The sequence below is a fragment of the Petaurus breviceps genome, unplaced genomic scaffold, assembly GCF_028583685.1.
Source record: "Petaurus breviceps papuanus isolate PSGF00001 unplaced genomic scaffold, PetGlider_PUasm1.0 99, whole genome shotgun sequence".
NCBI lineage: Eukaryota > Metazoa > Chordata > Mammalia > Diprotodontia > Petauridae > Petaurus > Petaurus breviceps.
Genome location: NW_027187465.1, coordinates 21,487,072 through 21,510,756, shown reverse-complemented (window position 1 = coordinate 21,510,756; position 23,685 = coordinate 21,487,072). Strand labels below are relative to the sequence as shown.

The 23,685-nt window shown below is 37.5% G+C and overlaps 1 protein-coding gene across 4 annotated transcripts in view; it reads right to left on the bottom strand.

Annotated features, from left to right (window-relative positions):
- ATXN2 (ataxin 2) overlaps positions 1-23,685 on the bottom strand; it is a 123,645-nt gene that overhangs the window by 73,928 nt on the left and 26,032 nt on the right. For all 4 annotated transcript variants that reach the window (XM_069081474.1, XM_069081475.1, XM_069081472.1 and 1 more), the window contains exons 2-5: positions 20,961-20,997; positions 19,859-19,918; positions 19,230-19,301; positions 13,368-13,518 (exon numbers count right to left, since the gene is read on the bottom strand). In XM_069081474.1, the coding sequence (XP_068937575.1) occupies positions 13,368-13,518; positions 19,230-19,301; positions 19,859-19,891 (256 nt within the window). In that variant the 5' untranslated portion in view covers positions 19,892-19,918; positions 20,961-20,997. The remainder of the gene's footprint in view (positions 1-13,367; positions 13,519-19,229; positions 19,302-19,858; positions 19,919-20,960; positions 20,998-23,685) is intronic.

Genomic DNA, 23,685 nt, shown 5'->3' with positions numbered 1-23,685 from the left:
TCTCTCCAGTACAACCCCTTCTCTCCTCTGATACTGCCACCCTCCCTGCCTTGCACCTAGCCTGTTGGCAGGTTGGCCTGCCTCCAGTCTCTCCCCCCTCCAGTCCATCTTCTATTCAAAGTGACATTCCTAAAATACTACCTAACTCAATAAGCTCCAATGGCTCTCTACTGCCTCCAGGAGCAAATTCAAAATTCTCTGTTTGGCAACCAAAACCCTACATAAGCCTGCCCCCTCATACCTTTCCTTACACCTTAACTCCCCACTACAGGCTCTTGAATCCAGGGACACCGGTCTCCCGTCTGTTCCACAAACAAGACACTCGGTATCTTGGGTCCAGGTATTTTCTATGGTTGTCCCTCAATGCTGGGAGATATGCCCCTCCTCAGCTCCAACTGCCAGGCTTCCTTTAAATCTCAACTAAAAACCCATCTACAAGAATTCTTCCCCAACCCCATCTTAATTCCAATGACTTCTCTGTCAATCGTTTCCTATTTATCCTGTATAAGCTTACATTCTGTGTGTGTGTGTGTGTGTGTGTGTGTGTGTGTGTGTGTGTCTGCATGTTATCTCCCCTGTAAGTTCTTGAGAATCTGAGAACAGGGACTGTCTTTTCCTCTTTCTGTATCCCCAGTAATGGTCACTCAATAAATGTTCATTGATTAAGTCTACTAAGCACCTGGAAATCCAAGTTAAGAGAGAGAAGTACAGGATAATAAGGGAATCGTCAGCATAAAATTATCATTTAACCCATGAAAACCATATGAAACAGTACAGAGGGAGAACGGAAGGTCTGGGACAGAGTTTTAAGAAAGCCCACCATTAGGAGGAATGATCTAGAAAAAGATCTAGGATAGGAGACAACAGGAGAGACTAGATGGGTAGGTGAAGAAGCAGGACAGGGCAGAGTCAGAGAGAAATCAAAGAGTAAATTACTTTCCTTTCTCAAAGACCAAGCCTTAAATCCAATTCACTCTGGATTGGACCCTAGGTCCCTGCCCTCCTAGCAAGAGTGAATGCAAATACTAAATAGTAACTATTTCCCTTTTTGCCAGGAACCCTGAGGGTCTTCCCCTCCCAGTTAGATTTCTTTTTTCTCATTAAAGGGGCCATCCCTAGATTAACTACTAAAAGAGGCCTATTCACTGAATGGGTGTAACCTCATTCTAAGTGAATACATGAAAAGGCCTTAGCCTAAAAGGGTCAGTCAGGGTCACCCACTGCATCCAGAGCCATCTCCAGTTGTCCAGATGAAAATCAGGCCACTGGACCAAGATGGCTCTGGAGGAGAAAGTGAGGCTGCTGATCTTGCACAGCCCTCCTTCCTTTCCCTCCCTCAACTACAAGTCATGTCATCATCTCCCTGATGTCATGGTCCTCTCTGAGATGGTCAGACAAACACAAAGGCTACTGAAAAGTAAAGAAGGTTAAGAACTGAGAGAAGGACAGTAGATTTGGCAATTAAGAGACCACTGGCAACTTTGGAAAAGAACAAATAGAGGCAGCACTACTGCAGACGAGTATGTGTAAAGGCAGTACAGAGGAAGAGATTGAAGACAAGTGAAAGAGTGAGAAATCTGGTGGAGAAGAGAAGATGGAATAAAATTCCTTGTGGGGTTTTAGAGGGGCTTTCCTTGGTCACATCATAGGAGACAAGGGTGAAAAAGAAAATAATGGTAAAAGGCATCTGGGGAATGTGAGATAAAGCAGAGGTAGGGAAAAGGAGCTCTCAGCAAATGGTCCCAATTTTTTTCATTAAAACATGAGGCAAGACTTGACTGAGAGGAAGAAGGCAGAGGGAACCCTGGGAGGCTAGAAGAGAGATGAAAAAGTCTAGATGAGTAGCTATGGTAAGTGGGATAGTGAGTCCAAATTAAGAAGGTACAAAAGGATTACCTTGCTATACTAAGAGTTCAACTGAGATGTGGCTGACTGGTTAGTGATAAGGGGACAAGAGACTTGAGTGCAGAGGACATTGTAGAGCTGGACTAGTTTGGTCAAGATAAGCCAAGGAAGGAAAGTATAGTCAGTATACATGGTTAATAGCCTGGCTAAGAACTGAGAGAAGAAAATAGAGATCACATTGAGGACAAAGGACAGGGTTTGGAGATGGAAGGCAGGGAAAGAAATGGAATGACAAAAGTTTATGATCAGTTAAGAGAAATTCAGAGTTCGTGAGCATGGAGGTGGTACATTTATAAGTGATAGCAAGAGCAAGGGTATGTCCATCTCTATGTGTGGTTGAGGTGGGGTGGAGAAATAATTCCTGAGTAAGGTGAGGATCTAGGAGGTTCAGAAGTTGTTGGACATCCTGATGTCCCTTAGTATGAGCACAAGTGTTGAGAGGAATGTCCTGGAGGTCAGAGGACAACAGCTGCCAGAATTTTGAAGAGGTGGTAGAGAGGGAAGAAGTGAGATTTGGTGGAGTTGTAAATTTGTCTCCAATGATTCTGGAGAACAATTTGGAACTTCAATCACCCCCAAAATACCATTATTAGATCTGTATTCCAAAGAGATCAAAGAAAAAGGGAAAGGACCTATATGTACAAAAATATTTACATTTTTGAGGTGGCAAAGAATGGGAAACTGAGGGGACACCCATCACTTGGAGAATGACTAAATAAGTTGTGGTCTAGGATTGTGATAGTACTATATGAAATGAGGAGGAAGAGGATTTCAGAAAAAGCTGGGAAGACTTATGTGAACTTATACCAAGTAAAGTGAGCAAAACCAGGAGATCATTATACACACCCAGTAAGAGCAATACTGTAACAATGATCAACTGCTACTCTAACCCAGCACTTCCTAAAACTTTGGAAGGAGTTGGAGGAAGCAGAAAATTTGGAACTCAAAGCTTTTAAAATAAATGTTTAAAAAAAAAAGAAAAGAAAAAATTAAAGGAGGGTAAATTACTGAGTAATGGAAGCAGAGGAAGAACTTGTAGTCGTAATGGGGAACGAGGAGCAGTCCAACTCCATCACCTCAACCTGTGAATTAGGTGAAGTGAGTTAAAGTGCAATCAATCCTGCAGAGAGAAGCTATCATCATCAGGAGGAAGTCAAGTCTCAGTAGGAACCAGAAGATAGGAAAAGGGAAAAAAGAAAAGATTTAAGATGAAAGCAAGTTTGCTGTCTACAGGGCAGGCATTCCAGAGAGAGGACATACAAAGGGCTGGGTGGAGGGGAATGGGAATAAGGCCTTGGGCAGTGGGCAATTAATAAATGTGCAAAGGGACAGCTAAGGATTCAGAATCACTGGGATAGGGAGGGAATGACCAGATCAAAATTTGCTCATTCATGAGGAGGGTGAGTTCAGGTTTATCAACATTCCTAGAGAATTAGCAACTCCCTTAACCAACTGAAATGATTAATTCATTTTCCTGTCCTAGGCTTCAGATTTCCCTAAAGTCTTCTAACATCTGGTTCCAACTCATACTTCCAGCCTTATTTCTTTCATAAGAATTTTCTTCCACACTATCTTCTAGCAAACAGAACGACTTCCTCTTTCCTAAACTTGACAAGCTCTCTCCCATTTCTGCTTTCACAGAACATATGCCTGGGGTACATGGCATAAACATTTCTGCATTTCAGGATCTTCCTCCAAAGTTCTGCTCAGGGATCGCCTCTTCCATTTATCTTTTTGAGAACACAGACAGCTTTAAACATTCTCTCCTTCCACAAACAGTCTTGGAAGGTTCTAGATCTCTTCTTCCTTCCTCATTCCCTATATGTGTACAGCATAAAGGAACAAGACAAAAGATCCCTGAGAATAAATCTGGAAGTGAATTTTATTACCACGGGACTGCTGGGGTCACATACCCAGATCAGACAGTGAGTTGGCATGGACAATGTGCAGGTTTTTAAAGAGATTACAATAGTCAGGGTACTTAAGCTGAAACTACAATCAGTGATTGATGGGGAATATGGGGGCGGGGGGGAGCAGAGCAAGGGGAAGAATGGAGTGGAGATTTTATCCTAGATCAATATCACAGATCAATTAGGAGAGGGAAGGGTGGAGTTGTGCTCAACACATGCTACCAAACTGTACTTCTCTGTACACTATCATACTTTCTTCTTAGTCTCCATTTGCCCAAGTAGAATATTAGCTCCCAGAAGGCAAGGACTAAGTGATTTTTCTATCTTCACTGTCTAGTACAGTGAGGCTTTTTAATAAACATTCTGTTCTGAAATGGGATGGAGTAAAGTAACTAGGAGATGGATGGCAGATCTTCAATGTTAATCTTTAAGCTAGAACACCACTATATAGATATGTTGTAGGTGGGAATCTTTTTCAGATATGATTTGCAACAGTTAGTTGGCTGTTGGGGTAGCTTTCCAACTCTTGGCTCTATGAGGTAAAGAAGGGCAGTAGGAAGATTGTATCTTAAAACTTCCCAAACACTTACTGGTAGTATGAGTAATCTTTTCTAGACCCACCAAATGAAGCAAATGAAAACGTCTTTTCACATGAAGGGATAGATAAGGATTTTCTTATTTCTAATTCTAACAGAAAGAATCTTATTTAGTAAAATGCTTTCTTTTCAAATAAAGGAACAAACTTGGTTTGGAAAACATCAATAACTATTCTGAATCTCCCAATGCTATTATATCTTAAAATAAATTATCTTCTTTAATAATATCTTCTTAGGGAAGCTTCTGCAATAATTCTAAAGGTATCAGATTTTTATTTCCCTGGGCTTCTTAAAATACTAAGCATATAATTTATTGCTCTTCCAGGTCACAGAGCACTAGAAACTACTTTATATAAGATGAATTTTAAAAATTTCTCAGTTTAGAAATCAAGTAACTATTGACAATAAACCTAAAATTATCCTAAATTTGGCTGCTCTTCACAGTAATACTGAGTAAACTGTGGCTAGCAAAACACATCTGTACCAGTAAACAACGGAATCCAGAGATGCCCAGTTTGAACAATGAGAATTTTTTTTTTTAATTTTCAAAGTCCTTGCTTATATTTATTCCTCCATATTTGGGGAATGCAATTTTATTAATGCTTAAAGAAGTATATTTTAGATTACACCAATATTTAAATGCATTTAACCATCTAATTAGCATTAAAAAAAATCCATCTACCAGTACAGACTGCAATTCATCACAACTTCCATCACTATGGTTTCTTACTAGTACAGATGTGTCATGCTATGCACAGTTAAGAACAACCAGATTTAGGATAATTTTAGGTGGCGGGGTTATCATTTTAGACATGGAGTATTTCAAGTGGTATTTTTCCTCAGTGTCCATGTCTTGCCATTAATCTCCACAAAACATCAACCTGTCATGGCGCAACCCAATCTCCCTTTATTCCACTGTGAGCTCAGCTCACTGTCCATTTAGGCTCCTAAGACAGATCCATTGTTACACTTAACTCTACGGGCTCCAAAAACTGCAGGCAATCTATTCTGGGCAACAGATTCTTCACTCATTTCTCTTGTGTGGATGGCTTAGGCCAATCCTTCTTGAGTTATCTGATTGCACTGATGAGACCAAGTAGTAATCTGGGAGCTGATGTAATAAAAACATAACCATTCACAAACAGAACACCTGAAGAACTTTTATGGCAGTAGGGAATCCCCCACTGGGATTCTGCACAGGACACCCTCTAGGATACTAAAAAATACCTTTGATGAGCAGATTTTTTTTTAAACTGATATTTTGTTTCGATTATAATGGACACTTCACAAAAAAAAAAAAAAAAAAAAAAAACACAAGCCTGTCAAAATATATTCTCCTAAATGTTGATAAATGATATGTGCTTTAACTTTGAAAATATAGTAATACTGACCATGGATTTCTAAGTTAACTTCATTTATATTGTCATGCTCATGAATAATGGGCCCGCCTGAAGTCAGGAAGACACATCTTCCCAAGCTCATATCTGGCCTTAGACACTTAATAAGCTGGGTGACCCTGGGAAGTCACTTGACCATGTCTGCCTCAGTTTCCTCATCACTAGAATGAATTGGAAAAAGAAATGGCAACCACTACAATATCTTTGCCAAGAAAACCCCAAAAGGTATCAGAAGAATGGAGAAAACAAAAACAATTCATGTATATTATTCTACTTTCTTCATCAGCATTTCAATGTCAGGCTTTGGGGTTTTTGTGCTTTATGGAGGGGGGAGGGCAGGGCAATCAGAGTTAAGTGACTTGCCAAAGGTAAGTAAAGTGTTAAGTGTCTGAGGCTGGATTTGAACTCAGGTCCTCCTGACTTCAGGGCCGGTGCTCTATTCACTGCACCAACTAGCAGCCCACAATGTCAGGCTTTTCAAATGTATTTACGTTCCTGTTCGTAAATCGATTAATGCATCTCACTGAATAATCATTTCTGTGACTGAATGTATAGAAATCTCCCTAGGACTGTAAGGTATGTTGTAGGAGACACCTAATCTGACTATGAAAAACCTACCTCTTGCCTTTGCATGTTTTCATCAGGTATAACTTTGATAATGTAGAGAATTATAGCTCATTTATAGTGTTTCAAGGTCTATAAAATACGTAAACTACTTCATTTGACTGTCCTAATAATCGTATACGACAGGCCAAGTCAACAAGTATGCAATCAGTCCCCATTTTTCAGATGCAGAAACAGAGGTTTAGAGCTTCACAAAGCCAGAAAAGGTCAGAGATGGCCCTGAATATAGGTCTTCCTGACTACAAATCCAGCAGTGACCTATCCAATAAACCAAAAAGAACAAAATGTCTCTAAGAGAATAGAAGAGGAGATCTAAAGTCAACTTATTTTTTGGTTCATAATAATATTTTCCACTTCATTGGTATCTTCTTGAAATATCCAGAAAACACAGATCCCTGAACACTTTTAAAACTGTGTGTGTCACCTAGCCCTGCTGTCCTCTCACTCAACTTCATTTGTGGAAGGATCACTTGCCACATCTTCACTTGAATGCATTAGGTGGTATCTAAATAAAGTAATTCCACTCAAACGATGAGAAGCAATTGTCACTGAAATGCCAGCTTGGTACCATTTCCACTTATTTTCTTTTCAGTCTCATCTACAAAGACTCTTGGAAAGATCTCCTTTACTCAAGTCTCACACCACATTCTCTGAAGGATCATGTCTCCATCTTCTTTTTACCACCTTATATAAGGTGATTTTCCTGGCAAAGATTCATCCTCCTCACTTCATGAAATCTTGAAGAATAAAAAATTTATGTCCTCAAATGATACCGTCTTTCAATGTCATGGTTCTCCCATCTGTCAAGAAGCCCACTGTTGGCTGGCCACAATGGTTTTAAGGGTTCCTTCTCTCTCTTGTGAAGACTGTTACGCATTATGTTTAAACTTTGCTAAAAATGGTCCTAGAGTCAGTGTCTTCATTTTTGTATACTTCTAATTTTTCAGAATCAACAGCTTATCCAGGCAGGCTAGAGCTACCAGAAGTCACATGCATTTACTGTATCATCTGCAGCCTCTCTTCTAATTTTGACTCTAACTACATCCCATGGATAACCTGACATAAATAGATGATCATGAACTGTCTTAAAAAAGCAGGATTCTGTGAAGGTATAGTAAATTTCATTTTTCAAACAGTGTTTGATGGTTGTCATGTGAAGTGCTTCTAAAACAAAAGTATTTCTAGTTAACACACGAACACCTTTCATTTTTTACACCCATCATTTCCCACACCATCACTTCTCTACCACTCTACACTGGATCCCCCACCTCTTCATAAGCCAGACAATAAAATGAACATACTAGCCAAGTCCTCTCATTCAGCACAAGCACCAAGCACTCCCTTACCTCTTCACTGACAGGACAGTTGGGTGTTTCCTAAGATTTTCTTTGGCATCAAGACTGGTTAGAAGCAGACCAAGTTTGCCTGCCTTTCAGTGTTGTTTGTTTCTATAGTCATTATCACTGTTTTCTATTTTCCTGGTTCTGCAGTCTTTGTTCTTGCATTAGTTCTTAAAAGTTGTTCAATTTCATACTATAAGCAAACTAGGAGAGCAAGGAATATTTTACCTGTCAAATCTATGGAAAAAGGAAGAATTTATGACCAAACAAGAGATAGAGAACAATATGAAATGCAAAATGGATGATTCTGATTACATTAAATTGAAAATTTTTGCACAAAGCCAATGCAACCAAGGGAAGCAGAAAGCTGGAAAACAATTCTTACAGCCAGTGTCTCTGATAAAGGCCTTATTTCCAAAATATAAAGAGAAAGGAGTCAATTTTATAATATTAATCATTCTCCAAGTGATAAATGGTCAAAGGACATGAACAGGCAGTTTTCAGAGGAAGAAATTCTAGCTATCCCTCGTCATGTGAAAAAATGCTCTAAATCACTATTGATTAGAGAAATGCAAGTCAAAACAACTCTGAGCTTGTTTTCCTCCATCACCAGTGAGATGGCCTAACAGGACAAAACAGGAAAATGATAAATGTTGGAGAAGATATGGGAAAACTGGAACATTGTTGGTGGAGTTGTGAACTGATCCTACCATTCTGGAGTGCAATTTGGAACTATGCTCTCAAAGGGCTACGTGCATACCCTTTGGCCCAGCAATACCACTTCTATATCTGTATCCCAAAGAGATCATAAAAACAGGAAAAGGACCCACATGTACAAAAATATTTATAGCATCTCTCTGGTGGAAAAGAACTGGAAATTGAGGAGATGTCCATCAACTGGGGAATGACTGAACAAGTTGTTGTATATGAACGTAATGGAATACTATTATGCTATAAGAAATGATGAGCAGGAGGACTTCAGAAAAACTGGAAAGACTTATATGAATTAATGCTAAGTGAAATGAGCAGAACCCCAGAGAACATTGTATATGATAACAGCCACACTGTGCAATGACTGACTTTGAAAAGACTCAGTTCTTCTCAGCAATGCAAAGATCTAAGACAACCCCAGAAAATTCACAGTGGAAAATGTTATCCACATCCAGAGAAAGAACTCTGGAGTCTGAATACAGATGGAAGCATACCATACTATTCACTGTCTTTTTCTTTTGTTGTTTTGTTTTGTTTCTTCTTTCTCATGGTTCCTCTCTTTAGTTCTAATTCTTCTTTATATGATGACTAATGTGAAAATGTTTAATATCAATGTAAATAAGTAAAACCTCTATCAGATTGTGTGCTGTCTTGAGGAGGGTGGAATGAGGAAGAAGAGAAAACTTAAAACTCAAAATCTTATGGAAGTGAATGTTAAAAACTAAAAATAAATTAATTTTTTTAAAGTTGTTCAATTTCTCCTTTTTCTTATATTAGTCACTTCTGACAAGCCCAGTCTTGCCATCACCAACTGTCCACAGAATATTTAAAAGCTGATCTTCCATAGGCATCTCAAATTTGACTTGTTCAAAACACAACACTTTTCTCATCTTTGCCCCCAAACCTTTTCCTTTGTAAAGGTTCCCTACTTCTGTTCGGTACCATACATCTACCCAAGTTCAGACCTTTGGAAACATCCTCCCCTCATTTACTCCCTCCCTCCTTCCACACACTCAATCAGTTGTCAAGATTCCATGATCTTACCTCCACTTCCCTTTTATGCTCACACAATCATTACCCTCTACCAGGCCCCCATCACTTTTTTCTTCACTAGGACAATGGCCTCCCAAAGGATCTCCCTCCATACAACCTTGCTCCTCTCCTATCCATTTTCACAGCTGCCAAAGTGGTTTTCTAAAGCACAGGTATGACCAGTTGAGTTCCCTACTCTATAAATTCTAGTGGTTCCCCTTATTTCTAGGATCAAATACAAAAAAGGTGTTTGGCATTTAAAGCCATCACCATTTGGTTCCAAACCAGCTTTGTTCCATATGATTATCATTCATGTGCTAAGTCTTACAGCCTTCTCCTGCTGTCTACTCATACATGATGTTTACTTTGATCTACATACCTTTGCACAAGCTGTCTCCCATTTCTAGAACTTCCTGCTATTTGCTTTTGGCTCCAATTTCCTTCAAACATCCACTTAAGCTCCCCTTTTTCTATCTGAAGCCTTTCCTGATCCCCCTAATTGCCAGTGCCTTCTCTCCCTAGTACTTAGTTTGTATGTAACTGTCACTGCACATGCCATCTCCCTTGAAAAAAGGTAACCACCATGTTTTTCATTTTTTCTGCATCCCTCATATCTAGCATATAGTATGTGTTTAATTAAATGCTTGCTATTGATTACAACACAATAATCTATTACCTGACCCTCAAGGAGATCACATTCTAATGAGAATAGACAACAAACATACAAAATATGTCCCTACAAGATAAACTCAAAATAAATTGGTGACCATATCAGAGAGAAGGTAGCAACATTAAGGAGAACTGGGAAAGGTCTCTTGCATGAGAAAGATCATGCTCCATTGGCAGAGTCAGTAAATACCCAGGATCAGTGCCATGCATTATAGAAAAACTTTAATGAATGTGAATTATTGGAAATTAATAACAGTCTAATATCCAACAATGCTGTAAACAGTCTCTGGTAAAATTCTTTTTGATTTACAATTCGAAACTCATGTGGCAAACTTTTTCTTTTAATTATGAGCTACCCAATGAGTGTTTTGGATTTTAAAACCAACTTTTATTCCTGAAGGGAAAAAAAAAAAACACTGAACAGTATAAACAGGCTGAATTAGAGGCATTTTTCTTTTGTGCTCAATTAAGAATAAGACAAAAATTGGTATGACTTTAATTCAATAATTAGTTATTGTCTACTAAGCTAAACACTGCAAGGTATGTATAAGATAATCTCTTCCTTTAAGACTCCTCCAATTCTAAAGCAGTAATCATCAAAACAATCTGTTCCTGGCTAAGAAATAGAGTGGAAGATGAGGGTAACAGATTAGGTACACAATACACAAGGACCACGGTTATCTAATGTATGATAAACCCAAAGATCCAAGCTTTGCATGCAAGAATTCAATATTTGGCAAAGATTTCTGGGAAACTGGAAAGCACACAGAAACTAGATACAGACCAATAACTCACACTGACCAAAATAAGGTCAACATAGTTACAAGATTTAGACATAAAAGATGATGTCACAAGCAAATTAGGGGACCATGAAAAATTTTATCTGTCAGATCTATGAATAGGGAAAGAGTTTATGACTAAATAAAATACAGAAAGGATCACAGGAACATAATAGTTAATTTTGATTACATGAAATTAAAAAGGTTTTGCACAAACAAAATCAATGCAGCTAAAATAGAAGGAAAATTGGGAGGAAATGTTTTACATTGTTTCTCGATAAAAATCTCATTTCTTAATTATACAGGAAATGGAGGCAATTTTCTAAAAATAAGAGCCATTCCCTAACTGACAAATAGTTAAAGGACACAAATGGGTAGTTTTCAGGAGAGGAAATCAAAGCTATAAATAATCGCATATAAAAATGCTCTAAATTACTCATAGTTAGAGAAATGGCAATTATAACAACTCTGAAGTACCACCTTATATTCATCATATTGCCTAAGATGACAGAGAAGGAAAATGACATGCTAGAGGGAATGTGGGAAAACAAAGTACTAATGTATTGTTGGTGGAGTAGTAAACTGGTCCAACCATTCTGGAGAGCAATATGGAACTATACCCAAAGGACTATAAAACTGCATACCCTCTGACCCAGCAATTATCACTACTACTAGGTCTGTATCCCAAAGAGATCAAAGAAAAAGGAAAAGGACCTATATGTACAAAAATATTTACAGCAGCTTTTTTTGTAGTGGCAAAGAACTGGAAACTGAACATGCCCATCAATTGGAAAATGGCTGAATAAGTCATCTATGATTGTGATGGAATAATATTATGCTGTAAGAAATGATGAGGGAGACAGTTTCAGTAAAACATGGAAAGACTCATGAACTACTACAAAGTGAATAAGCAGAACCAGGAGATCACTATACAAAGTAATAACAATATTCTAACTACACAAATGTGAAAGACTTAGCTACTCTGATCAATACAATGATCCAAAACAACTCTGAAGGACTCATGATGAAAAATGCTAACCTAGAGAATTAATGAACTATGAATACAAATTGAGGTATGTTTTATTCACGTTATTTTTCTTTTTTTTTTTTTGCAACACAGCTAATATGGAAATATGCTTTGCATGATTTTCTAGATGTATAAATAATTTCACATTGCTTGGCTTCAACAAGGGAAGAAAGCTGGAGGAAGGAAGAGAATTTGGAACTCAAAAAAATATTTTAAATGTTATCAACAATAGTTTTTTTTATTTAAAAAATCATGAGAATATTTCTGCTAAAAAGATCCAAAGATTTCAAAAGATATATTTCATTTTTGTTTTCATAAGTTTGGCCAACTTGAGAATACAAAGATAATGTAATGACAGATAAGAAGGAAATCTTTTTCCGGAGTTTTTCTGGGTAGAAATTTGTGGCATCATAAACTAATCATAAAACTAACCAATAGATATATTTGTATAAATTTGTAACCAAAACATTTCTTCACTGTGAACTTCCAAATTTGTTTGAATATTTTTATAAGTGCTTAAACATTCTGGTGAGTTTTGGGGGCACCATTCTGTAGAATTTTTAAAAGAAAAATATAAATAAAAACATTTAAGTTAAAAAAAAAGAACCTTACAATCCATGGAGGAAAAGTAAAGACACATATAAATAACTATAATCCAAGTCAAACTATAAATTATGTTAGTTTTAGTGAACAATAATGAAATTTTTTTTTAATTTTCACGTACAAAAAAAAGAAAAAATATTAACTTAAGAACCCATATCTAATAACTGTCTTTGAAACCTTTTCTCTGCATTACTAAGGCTACTGAGCCTGGAAGAATATGTTCTCTATTTATTATAATAAACCACAAATTCTTATATTCTCTATGGACAATGGAGTCGAACTCAATTTCCATAAACCTACATTCCCTTTCTGAATGGCAGCATATTCCTTACTGACTACTGGGAGCCTGGTTACCTGCTGACCCAACTTGCTTATGTGCTGCTAAGACTACGACACCAGGTGCCAGCACTTCTCTATCAATCTCCCTTCTTACATCAACTGATTTCTCCAAACCTTTTAAGTATATTGTTAAATTAAATGGCCCACAGCAAGCTCTAAAGCATGAAGAGAATAAAGGATACTGAACTTTAAGAAACTTCAAAAATACGATAAAAATTTTTTTTAAAATGTATGATTTAACTGATATCGACTAAGATACAGGTGTCCTAATTATTGTATTTTCTATCAAGACTGATTAAAATGAACATTTCATCTCCTTAATATTTTATGAAAGGCATTTTTCTAAATCAAATTGGAGATATAAATAGACAACAATTAACAAGTTTAACAAGCCTACTCACAAATGTGCTGCTATTTGCACCAACTTAAACCTACCTCTTCTGGCATAATTAGAATCCATGTCTTTGAACTGTACCACAACAAAGTCTGAACACTTGAACAAAATCCTCTCCACGATGTCTTCACGCTTTGGCCCAGGGCTGGAGTCTGTGGTTTTCTTATGAGCAGCATCAAGCACTAAATCACACTAAAATTGAAAATAGAAAAATATTAAAATGTCTATTAAAAAATCAAATTACAGATCGATTTTACAAAACTAAGTACTTTGCCAAGGTGGGGGCAGGGTGACTGGCCTTAATTAACTTGTCTAAATAGTACATGAAAAATTATATCCTCCCTAGCCTAGGTCAATGGTGTGATCTATTGGCTCAACACCTAAATGGAGGTGTAATCCATGGTACCCTTTAAAAGAAAAAGCCTCCTCCAAAAAAAAAAATCTATCAAGCATTTTTAAATATTTAAAAGGGATCCTTGTCCTTATTAGCATTCTTTTTCCTATTACTACCTCAACAAGACCAGAAGAAAATCATAGTGAGTGAAAAACTTAGCTCACATCTACAAAGCAATTTGCAACTTACAAAACACGTTCACAAAAGTTCTCAAGTTAGCTCCTCAACAAAACTGGGTAAGGTAACCTAGAATGTGGAACTCTTCCCCATTTTGCAGTAGAAGAGACTGAAGCCTAGGTAAGACTTGCCTCAAATCCCATAGTTACCTTAAGTGTCAATAAATGCTGGAACCCAGAACTCACAACAACTCAAATCTTATTCCCAATATGACAATCCTACCTCTCTGGGGGAGAGAGATAAGGTCATCAATGTTGAAATAGTTTTGCTTTGATTAGAGAGGTTGCAAACTATGGATGAAGAATCAAATATGGGGGGCTAGGTGGCACAGTGAGTAAGAGCACCAGCCCCAGAGTGGGGAGGACCTGGGATCGGTTCCGGCCTTAGATACTTAACACCCACACACAAAAAAAAAATGGCTGTGTAACCTTGGGCAAGTTACTTAACCCCAACTGCTTTAAAAAAAAAGAATCAAATAGGCATGTTAAGAATCTACTGGGTGCTAGGCATTGCGCTAGATCCTAGAGATCACAAAAACTACAAAAAATTAAATAATCCCCACTTGTAATGGGCTTAACATTCTAATGGGGAAGACAAGTATATATAAAATTATGTAGAGCATAAAAATTAAGTGAATAAATACAAATATATACAGAGTAGTTTAAAAAAAAAAAAAGGCAGTCTGGGAGGAAGAACACTAGAAGAGAAGGGGTGGGTGGAGGAGTAGGAAAGGCTTCAGAAAGAAGCCAGTATCTCAGCCACATCTTAAAGCAAGAGGCAGGGATTGTGAAAGAGAATTCCAGACATGGAGGTAGCCAGTGAACATCACACACTTACTCAATCACTGTCACTGTAGCAATGATTATGCTTGCAGGTTATTCTTTTATTTTTTTACTTTTTTGCTTTTTTGGAGGGGTAAGGCAGGGCAATTGGGATTAAGTGACTTGCCCAAGGTCACAAGGCTAGTAAGTGTTAAGTGTCTGAGCAGGGATTTAAACCCAGGTCCTCCTGACTCCAGGGCCAGTGCTCTTAAAAAAGGTTATTTTTGTTTTTTAAATAGTGGATTTTTCAGTCACCAACATTCATAAATACTTCAAAACACAAAAACTAGGACAGAGGACAGAGGACAGTAACAGAAACTGAAATCCCGCCACATATAGAATTTCAGGGTATTACATACATACATAAGGTAGACAATCTCACCCAGATGGCTACAAACTGCTTTATTCTTCATACCCCATCTCCCTCACAATGATATTTATGTATATGTGTATGTAGATATACATGTATGTGTTATGTATATGTGTGTGTGTATAGCCAGTAAGACAGATCAAGATATTGGTCATACATGAGCACAAACAGATGGTTCTATAGCTTTAGTCCAGATCTGTACTGAAGACACATCTTCACATCTTTTGCAAATTTAAAATTAAATAGACTTTTGAAGCAAATTCTGAGACACAATTTAGCATAAACTAGATATTTAACAACACAAAAGAAAGCCATCTATATAACTGAAATCATATGTGCACCTTAACCACCCAGAACTCTTGAGCATTTGACATTCAAAGATTACTCATAATATAAAATGTGATGAGATACGTATCCCTTACTCAAAACTGTTACGCTAGACCAAAATGAAATGTAATATTTAAATCAAAGATTTATAATTAGACTATTTAACACGCAAAAAATTAGGGAACTTTAAACTGGAAATGACTACTTTTGTTTGAATTCAGTGGACCTACTTCAGCCTTTCCCTTTGAAAAAACCTGAGGCACAAAGGTAATCATCTGTAAATTTCCCACAGCAAGGGTAAATTTTTTTTCAAAGCACACCACAGGTTAAAGTACACAAAACTATTAAGTAGGCTTTCCCCATTATTTAATACATTAATCATGAAAAAATTCTTCCAGCATACTGAAGCAGAGAAGTGTCTTAGTTTAATAAAGGCTGAACAACCAACTAAACTGAATGCCAAAACTAACCAAATCTTTTAAAATAAAAGTGTGGTAACCTGTGACTGCACTTAGGACCAAAACAGAGTAAACATAATCGTGTCCTTTTAAGCTTAACTAATCTATATCATTTATTAGGACTACGGAAAAAAAAAATTTTTGGCAGTCATTCATGATCAAAATTCTCCAGCTGATAAAACCAACTTAAATAGGATAGTTAATGGTACAGTTAAGAAAGAAAAGATAGGAAAGTCTAAGGAAGCAGACAACTAGTTATCCCTTCCACATCACAGGGGGTAATTACAGGCTCAGTACCCTCATGATCTGGAAAATCTGCATAAAATGTTTTGGCCCTCCCTTCCTACCAAAAAAAAATCTAAATTTCTTTTTTTTCCATGGGGTGTTTACAGGACCTTATTGTAAAATCTGGGTTGATACCATACATATATTTTATGCACTTCTGAGTTTCTAAACTTTCTGTCTCACCTGTTGGCCTTTGAGTTATCTGCGGCTTCCACATGACGCCCCAAAATTTCCCGTTTAATTTCTTATGCCAAACCGTAAAATATTGAAACCTTAAAGGGCAAAGCTGCAATGTGAAAGGGATAACCTACACTACTCACTGGTAGCCCTCAAGTCTATCCTTCCTACCTTCCTCTTATTCTGAGCAAAGACAGTCTAAGTGACAGGGATAATAAACTTCTCAGGCTTCCTAAGTGTCCCATCTTCCCAAGAAGATGCAGTGAGAGTTCCACAAGGGCACAAACCGACTTTAGCTTTCTTTGTAACCCCAGCATGTAGCACAGTGCCTGGCACATAGTAACACAATGACTGATAACAGATTTTGACTTTGTTGGCATCTGTGCAAGAGAATCCCAGACTCGTTTTTGGTCTAGCAAATGCTAAGATTAGGTTCATCTTGTACTTGCCTCCCTTTTCAACTGTGTGGTAAAGTACATACTTATGAACAAAAACTTCTTGCCCATTTCAACATTAACCACTATGAATTCAGCTTTGTCCCACCAAATTATCAACTGTTCAGGAACTTTTCTGTCATGTCCAACTCTTTGTGATCCCCATCTGGGGTTTTCTTGGCAGAGATACTGGAGTGGTTTGCTATTTCCTTCTCCAGCTCATTTTATAGATGAAGAAACTGAGGCAAACAGGGTTGAGTGACTTGCCCAGGGTCACACAGTTAGTGTCTGAGGACAGATTTGAACTCAGGAAGATGAGCCTTCCCAACTCCAGGCTCAGCACTCTTATCTACTGCATCGCTTAGCTGCCCACTGATAGCACATATTTATTCATTTGGGAATTAGTTGTTCATATTCATGGCCATTAACCTACTAGAAATGGTTGTTAATGGATTTCTATTAAATCTTTATGTAACGTGGAACTTTAAGAGATGGGGGAGCCAGATTTCCTCTAAACTGTTACATTTCTGGAGCTAATTGCTTATATTTTGCTGTGTAAACAACTGTATGTAATCAAAATTATACATTTTATCTGTTATGACTATATCCTTGCTTAGGTGAGAATAAATGTGAAAAATGAGTCTCTTCCCTTTATGTACAATTTTTAAATAATATGACCCTCTATATTTAGGACATTAATATACTTGGGAGTTCATTATGTATGCTCAGAAATGGTGCTAGGCTAAACCTAGTTTCTGCTGGATGACTTTAAGTTTCTCAGCAATCTTCGTCAAACAGAATCTTTACGTTCCAACATATTTCTACAGAACTGAACTGCTTCTAGTTACTACTTACTTCATCTGACCAACTTTACCAGGACCAAACTGTCTTAATGATTACTACTTTTTAGTATAATTTGAAATCTAGTACTACTAGGACCCTTCCATTCTTTAAAAAACAAAACAAAAGTATTATTTCTCTTGAGTGTCTTGATTCTCAAATTTCGTTATTTTGTACAGATTTATAAATAACTCCAAGGCAGTCTGAATAGCATCAATTCTATAAGCTGATTTGCATATTTATTACCATTTTATGTGGTTTTTTTTATTACCATTTCATAGTGACATAGCTCCATCATGATCAGTTGATTTCACTACAGTTGTTCAAGCCTTCCTATATTTTTGTAAAAAATGTTCTGTAGTTGTCCTCATATAAGCACTAGGGGGTGTCTTAGTAGATGAACTCCCAGCTCTATTATACATTCTTTAAGTACTCTAAATGGCATGCCTTTTCTATCTCTTCAAGATAAGCTTTGTTAGTAACACAAATAAGCTTATGTGTGTGAGTTTATAGCCAACTACTTTATAAATGTTATAGTTTCTATTAAATTTTTAGCTGAATCTTTAGTACTGTAATTAAACCACTGTATCAACAAATGGTAATAATTTTGTTTTCTCTTTACCTATGCAGAGACCCTCAATTTTATTTCCTTGCTTATTGAGGCAGTTGGGTAGGACAGCAGATAAAGCACTCAGCCTGGAGTCAAGAAGACTAGAGTTTAAATGCTGCCTCAAGACCCTTCTAGCACTGTGGCGACTTCACCTGTTTGCCTCAGTTTCCTCACCTATAAAATGGGGATACTAACATTACCTACTTCTCAGGGTTGTCATGAAGATTAAATGAGATATCTGTAAAGCGCTTAGCAAAGTGCCTTGTAAACAATTAATATTATGTAAATGTTAGTAGATAATGCTAGCTCTCAGTTTCTGATAGATACTATTTATTATTTTAAGGAAAGTTTTATTTATTCTAGTAATGACCAGGTTTTAAAAGTTGGTGAAAAAGTACATCTATTGTTAAAATTCTGACTTTTTGGGGGGATGGAGAGATGATTAGAGTCTATTATATTTATACATTTCCAAATACTGAACAATGCCCACATTGTTCATATAAATAAAACCTGATCACAGGGAATAATCACTTAATTGTTAAGACCCTCCGCTAACATTTCACTGAGTATTTTCACAGCAGTATTCATGAGATATTGGTCTACAGTTTGAGTTTTCTTTGATTAATCTCTCCCTAGTTTAGGAATCAGCCAGCATTTGTAGAACGCTTTAGGTTTCATAAAGCACTTTACATGTTATCTCATCTGATCCTCAAAACAACACCATGAGCAGACTTTATTACTTACTACATCTACAGAGACGTCACAAGCCCAGTGTCCAGAGTCACACAGCCATAAAGGGTCTGAGGCAAGAACTCGGCTCTTCTGACGTCAAGTTCACAGTGCTACCTAATTACCCCCAGAAAGGTCAAAGGTCAAAGCTATAACATACTAAATTCAGGACTCTTAATTATATGTCAATTAAGCAGCAACACTGTGAATGCACAGTAGTCAAGAAATTACAGTGTCTGAAAAAATCTAACAAACAAGAAAAATAGGGTTTTTTCCATTACCTTAGGACTATATGTTTTAAAAACTCCTTCATATACACCTCCATTTTTCACTTGTACTTCACATTTGGATCCCTAAAAACATAAAACAAAAAAGATCAAGATATCTATAAAATCATGAAGTATGACTTTTATCTAGTTTGTATGTTTCAAAAGAGGAAACTAAAATCTATCATAGTAGGATAAAGGACATTGATAAGATATAGCAGGGGCGGGAGAGAACATCAATGGATCTTATTGAATGATTCAGATACAAGGAATATATTTATCTAAATGTATAAATGTAAGTTGGCAGCATATTTCTCAGTATAAGTAGTTTGTACAAATACTTCCAATTTAAATTTATTTTAATCTGGCAATATAAGGGACAGAAGAGTGCGAACCACTGTGAAGAATACCAAATGCCAGCCTTTGTAACACATCAAGAATAGAATACTTTATACTGTGCTATACATAGTACTTTTAATCTAATTTGCTTTCAAACTGCCTTGATAAACATCATTGTTACTTTACTTTCCCTTAAAGAAGTCCCAGATGAAGTAATGGTTTCAGTGTCTTTTCACACACATTGTAATTTGAAAATTCACTGTACAACCAAAAACACAATTTTAAGAAACATTGTGAAAACTTACAACAACTGATGTAAGTATATGAACCATTCTCATATTCGCATAGATGCCATCAAAAGAAATCTAGAATGTAAAAAGAATGATTAGAAAAGATATACTTGTTTACTTTTATCAACTGTAATATAGTCCAGAAAATTTTACTTAAATTACATATTAAAATCAAGGTTCTTGCTTTATTAAAGAATTATAGAAGCTTACATATTCACAAGTAAATTTTTACAAATGAATTTTAGTGTTAGATACCAATCACGTGAAAAGTACAAAGGATAAAAAGAACCATTACTTTTTGAACTTTGACTTTACCCTCTTTATCCTCATTTCTCTCAAAGCAACCATCTCCTGAACCAAAAAGAAATCCAAAGTCGATGAATCAACTCCTACCCCATCAAATAGAATCAATAGTTCTCATGGTTACAAACTGTACTTGTCAGAACAAATTAATAGCTGAGACATCACACTTAATCATACTGAGGCCACTCTAAAATTGACAAAATCTGTGAAGAGAAGGCCATTTTCAACAAAGAAAGATAAAAAGGGAAGAGATGAATTGACTGTAGAAAGAAAGTACCTTGGGGTGGCTAGGTGGCATAGTAAATAGAGCACCGGCACTGGAGTCAGGAGGACCTGAGTTCAAATCCAGCCTCAGACACTTACACAAAAACTAGTCATGTGACTTTAGGCAAGTCACTTAACCCCAATTGCCCTCCAAAAAAAAAAAGCAAAAAAAAAGAAGGTACCTTAACATTTATAAACCAAAATGAGTGCAAAATACCACAATTTCAGTTGACAGGGTTTTTTTCCCATATCTATTCCTGACTTTTCTAATCCATTTGGATTATCAATCTAAATTTGTCAAGCAAAGAATCATAAAGATATTTCTATTTTATGGATCCGAGTACTTTTTCTCAGACGATGCTAGAGAAACAACACCATAAATTAAAAAATATAATCACTTAACTAGATCTACATTTATCTGAATTATAAAATGTTCAACTGGCAGGGCTATTTTTCTTTTAGCTAATAGTTTACAACTTAAAAGTCAATGAAATTTAATTTTTAGTTAATTTGTTTCCTAAACCAAATTAAAATACTCATATTTACTTACTGTAGACTGAGGAAGTCCTTTGCCACTGCTTCGGCCCCTGAAAAGATTTAATATGTGTTAAAAATGCAATAGGCTACAAAGAAATTAGAAATTGAAAACATTTAATAACCGAGTTAGAGTTAAGTTATAGGAAGGAAAAATACATGCTTACAAGAGAGGTTACAGAACATCTTTTTGTCTTTGATAAGGGAAAACTGAGGGATAAGGAACAAACTGAAAGTCAAATCAAGAAGCATCTATTTAAGAGTCTGTTACTGCCAGACACTGTTGGGAATACAAAGAAAGACAACAAAATAGTCCCTCCTCAAGGAGATCTCACAGTCTAACAGGCAAAATATGCCAACAGCACAGTGCGAACAAGGATAAACTGGGACTCACTCAAACTAAGGGAATGAGGAAAGACTTCTTCATTGTAGGAGGCGGGATCTTAGCTAAGATTTGAAGGAACTGAGAGAAGCCTGAAGCCAGAGATGAAAAGAGAGAAAAAGCACTTCAGGCATGGGGAACAGCCAAGGAAGACAAACAGCCTGAAGACAGAACACCTTCTTCAGAGAAAAACAAGAAAGTCAGAATGACTGGATTCTAAGAGAATGGAGGGCACGTGGGAGAAATTGGAGTAAGGTTCACGAAGACTAGAAAGGCAGCAGAGGTTCTACATTTGATTTTTGAAGGCGTTAGGGAACCACTGGATTTGATTAATACCAAGTATTTATTTAGCTGTTTAAAGTTTGCAAAATAGGGGCAGCTAGGTGGCGCGGTGAATAGAGCATCGGCCCTGGAGTCAGGAAGACCTGAGTTGAAATCTGGGCTTAGATATTTAACACTTACTAGCCAGTGACCTTGGGTAAATCACTTAACCCCAGTTGTCCTGCCTTCCCCCTCCAAAATAGAAAAAAAAAAGTTTGCAAAGCGCTCTACAAATACTGTCTCATTTGATCCTCACAACCATCCTGGGAGGCAACATGTGATCAACCCCATTACCTCTCTTAGTATCCCGTTTTACAGATGAAGAAACTAAGGTAGAGGTTAAGTGACTTGCCCGAGGTCACACAAACAGTAAGTATCTGAGGCAGGAATCTAAGTCCTAAGCTCTACTTATTACATCATCTAGCTGATTCTAACTGAATGGGACTGTGTGAACACATGCGAGTGTGTGAGACATATCACACTTTTACTTTATGAAGATCAATTTGATGGCTAAGTGAAGAACTGACTGTGGTGGGTAGAAATTGTAGGCAGAGAGCAACCAGAAGGCTATTATAACAGTCCAGGTAAGCACTAGAAGAGTGAACAACTGTCAGAGGAAGGAGGGGAGCAGGGTATAAGGGTAATGTGAATGAAGGCAGAAACATTTGGCAGTAGAGGGGATATGGGAAACTGCAGAGAGTGAGGAGTCGAGAGGGACACCCAAATTTTGAGTCAGGCTAACTGGGAGGATATTGGCTGTCTCCTCAGGAATAGCAAAGTAAGGAAGAACAGAGGGTTGGGGAGTTCACTTTTGGATGCTCTGAATTCAAGATGTCTTAACAGGTAGTTGGAGATGAGAGGCTGGAGGCCGAAGGAGATTAGGGCTAGATACACAGACAGAGGCATCATCAGCACAGAGAAGATACCTGAATTCATAGCAACTGAGAAGAACAAAATATGACATAGGAAGGAGAGAGAGAACAGGACAGCACCCACAATTAGCAGGTGTAACATGGATGAAAATGCAACAAAGGAGACTGAAAAGGAGCAATCAGTCTAGGAAGGAGGGAGAACACTTGCAGATGATGATGTTAACATCAAAATTCAAATGACCACTTTTTGTGCATCTATGATAATACGGTAGGAAGGTCACGGGAACTGATTAGACCGGAACTGGAAGTCAGGCAACTTGAGGGAATATCCTATGTATTGCTAACAGATCTCACTAGTTAGAGTAAAGTCTATGAGCCAAGCCCTGAACTCAGTGAGGAAGGAAGTGGACAACAGGACACAGACTTCTTCCAAGAAGAGGTTGGGGGGGGAGGGGGGCCAGGTGGCACTGTGAATAGAGCACCAGCCCTGGAGTCAGTAAGACCCAAGTTCAAATCTGGCTTCAGACACTTAACACTTACTAGCCATGTGACCTTGGGCAAGTTACTTAACCCCAATTGCCCTGCCATCCCCCTTCAAAAAGCAAAAAAATTTTTTAAATTTTCAACAAAGAAGAGGTTGCTGAATGATGATGGTAGAGGCAATGTCTCCAAGTAGCAGTGGGGAGCAGTGAATAGTGTGGTTGCTTTACCACAACCAGCAATGAAGGAAGTACAAAAGAAAGGGCAGTCAAGGCCTGAAAGGGAGTCAGAGAAGAAATGTCACCAAGAGAAGAAAGTCAAGTTTCAATGTTATAAGACGGAAGGAGTCCAAGTGGCAAGCAGATCCAGGCTATGGGGAGTGGAGGGAGGAGGGAAACAGGCACCTGGGAAAGGTAAAGAGGAGTCTGTATCACTGGGTTAGGGAGAATGTTAAGGGGGAGAGGAAGCATGCTCAGTGCTGAGGAATGAGTCTACTCTAGGCAGAGTATCAGCTGCTAGGGAGAGGGCCAATGCGGGAGGCAGCACATCATCAGACCTACACAATAATTCTTGGAGGCAACCTCTTCTTCTACTTGCACAGCCATAATCTTAATTCTAGCATGCATCCTCCTTCATCTAGAGCAGGAGCGGGGAAACTGCAGCCTTCTAAGTCCAAGTTTTACAGA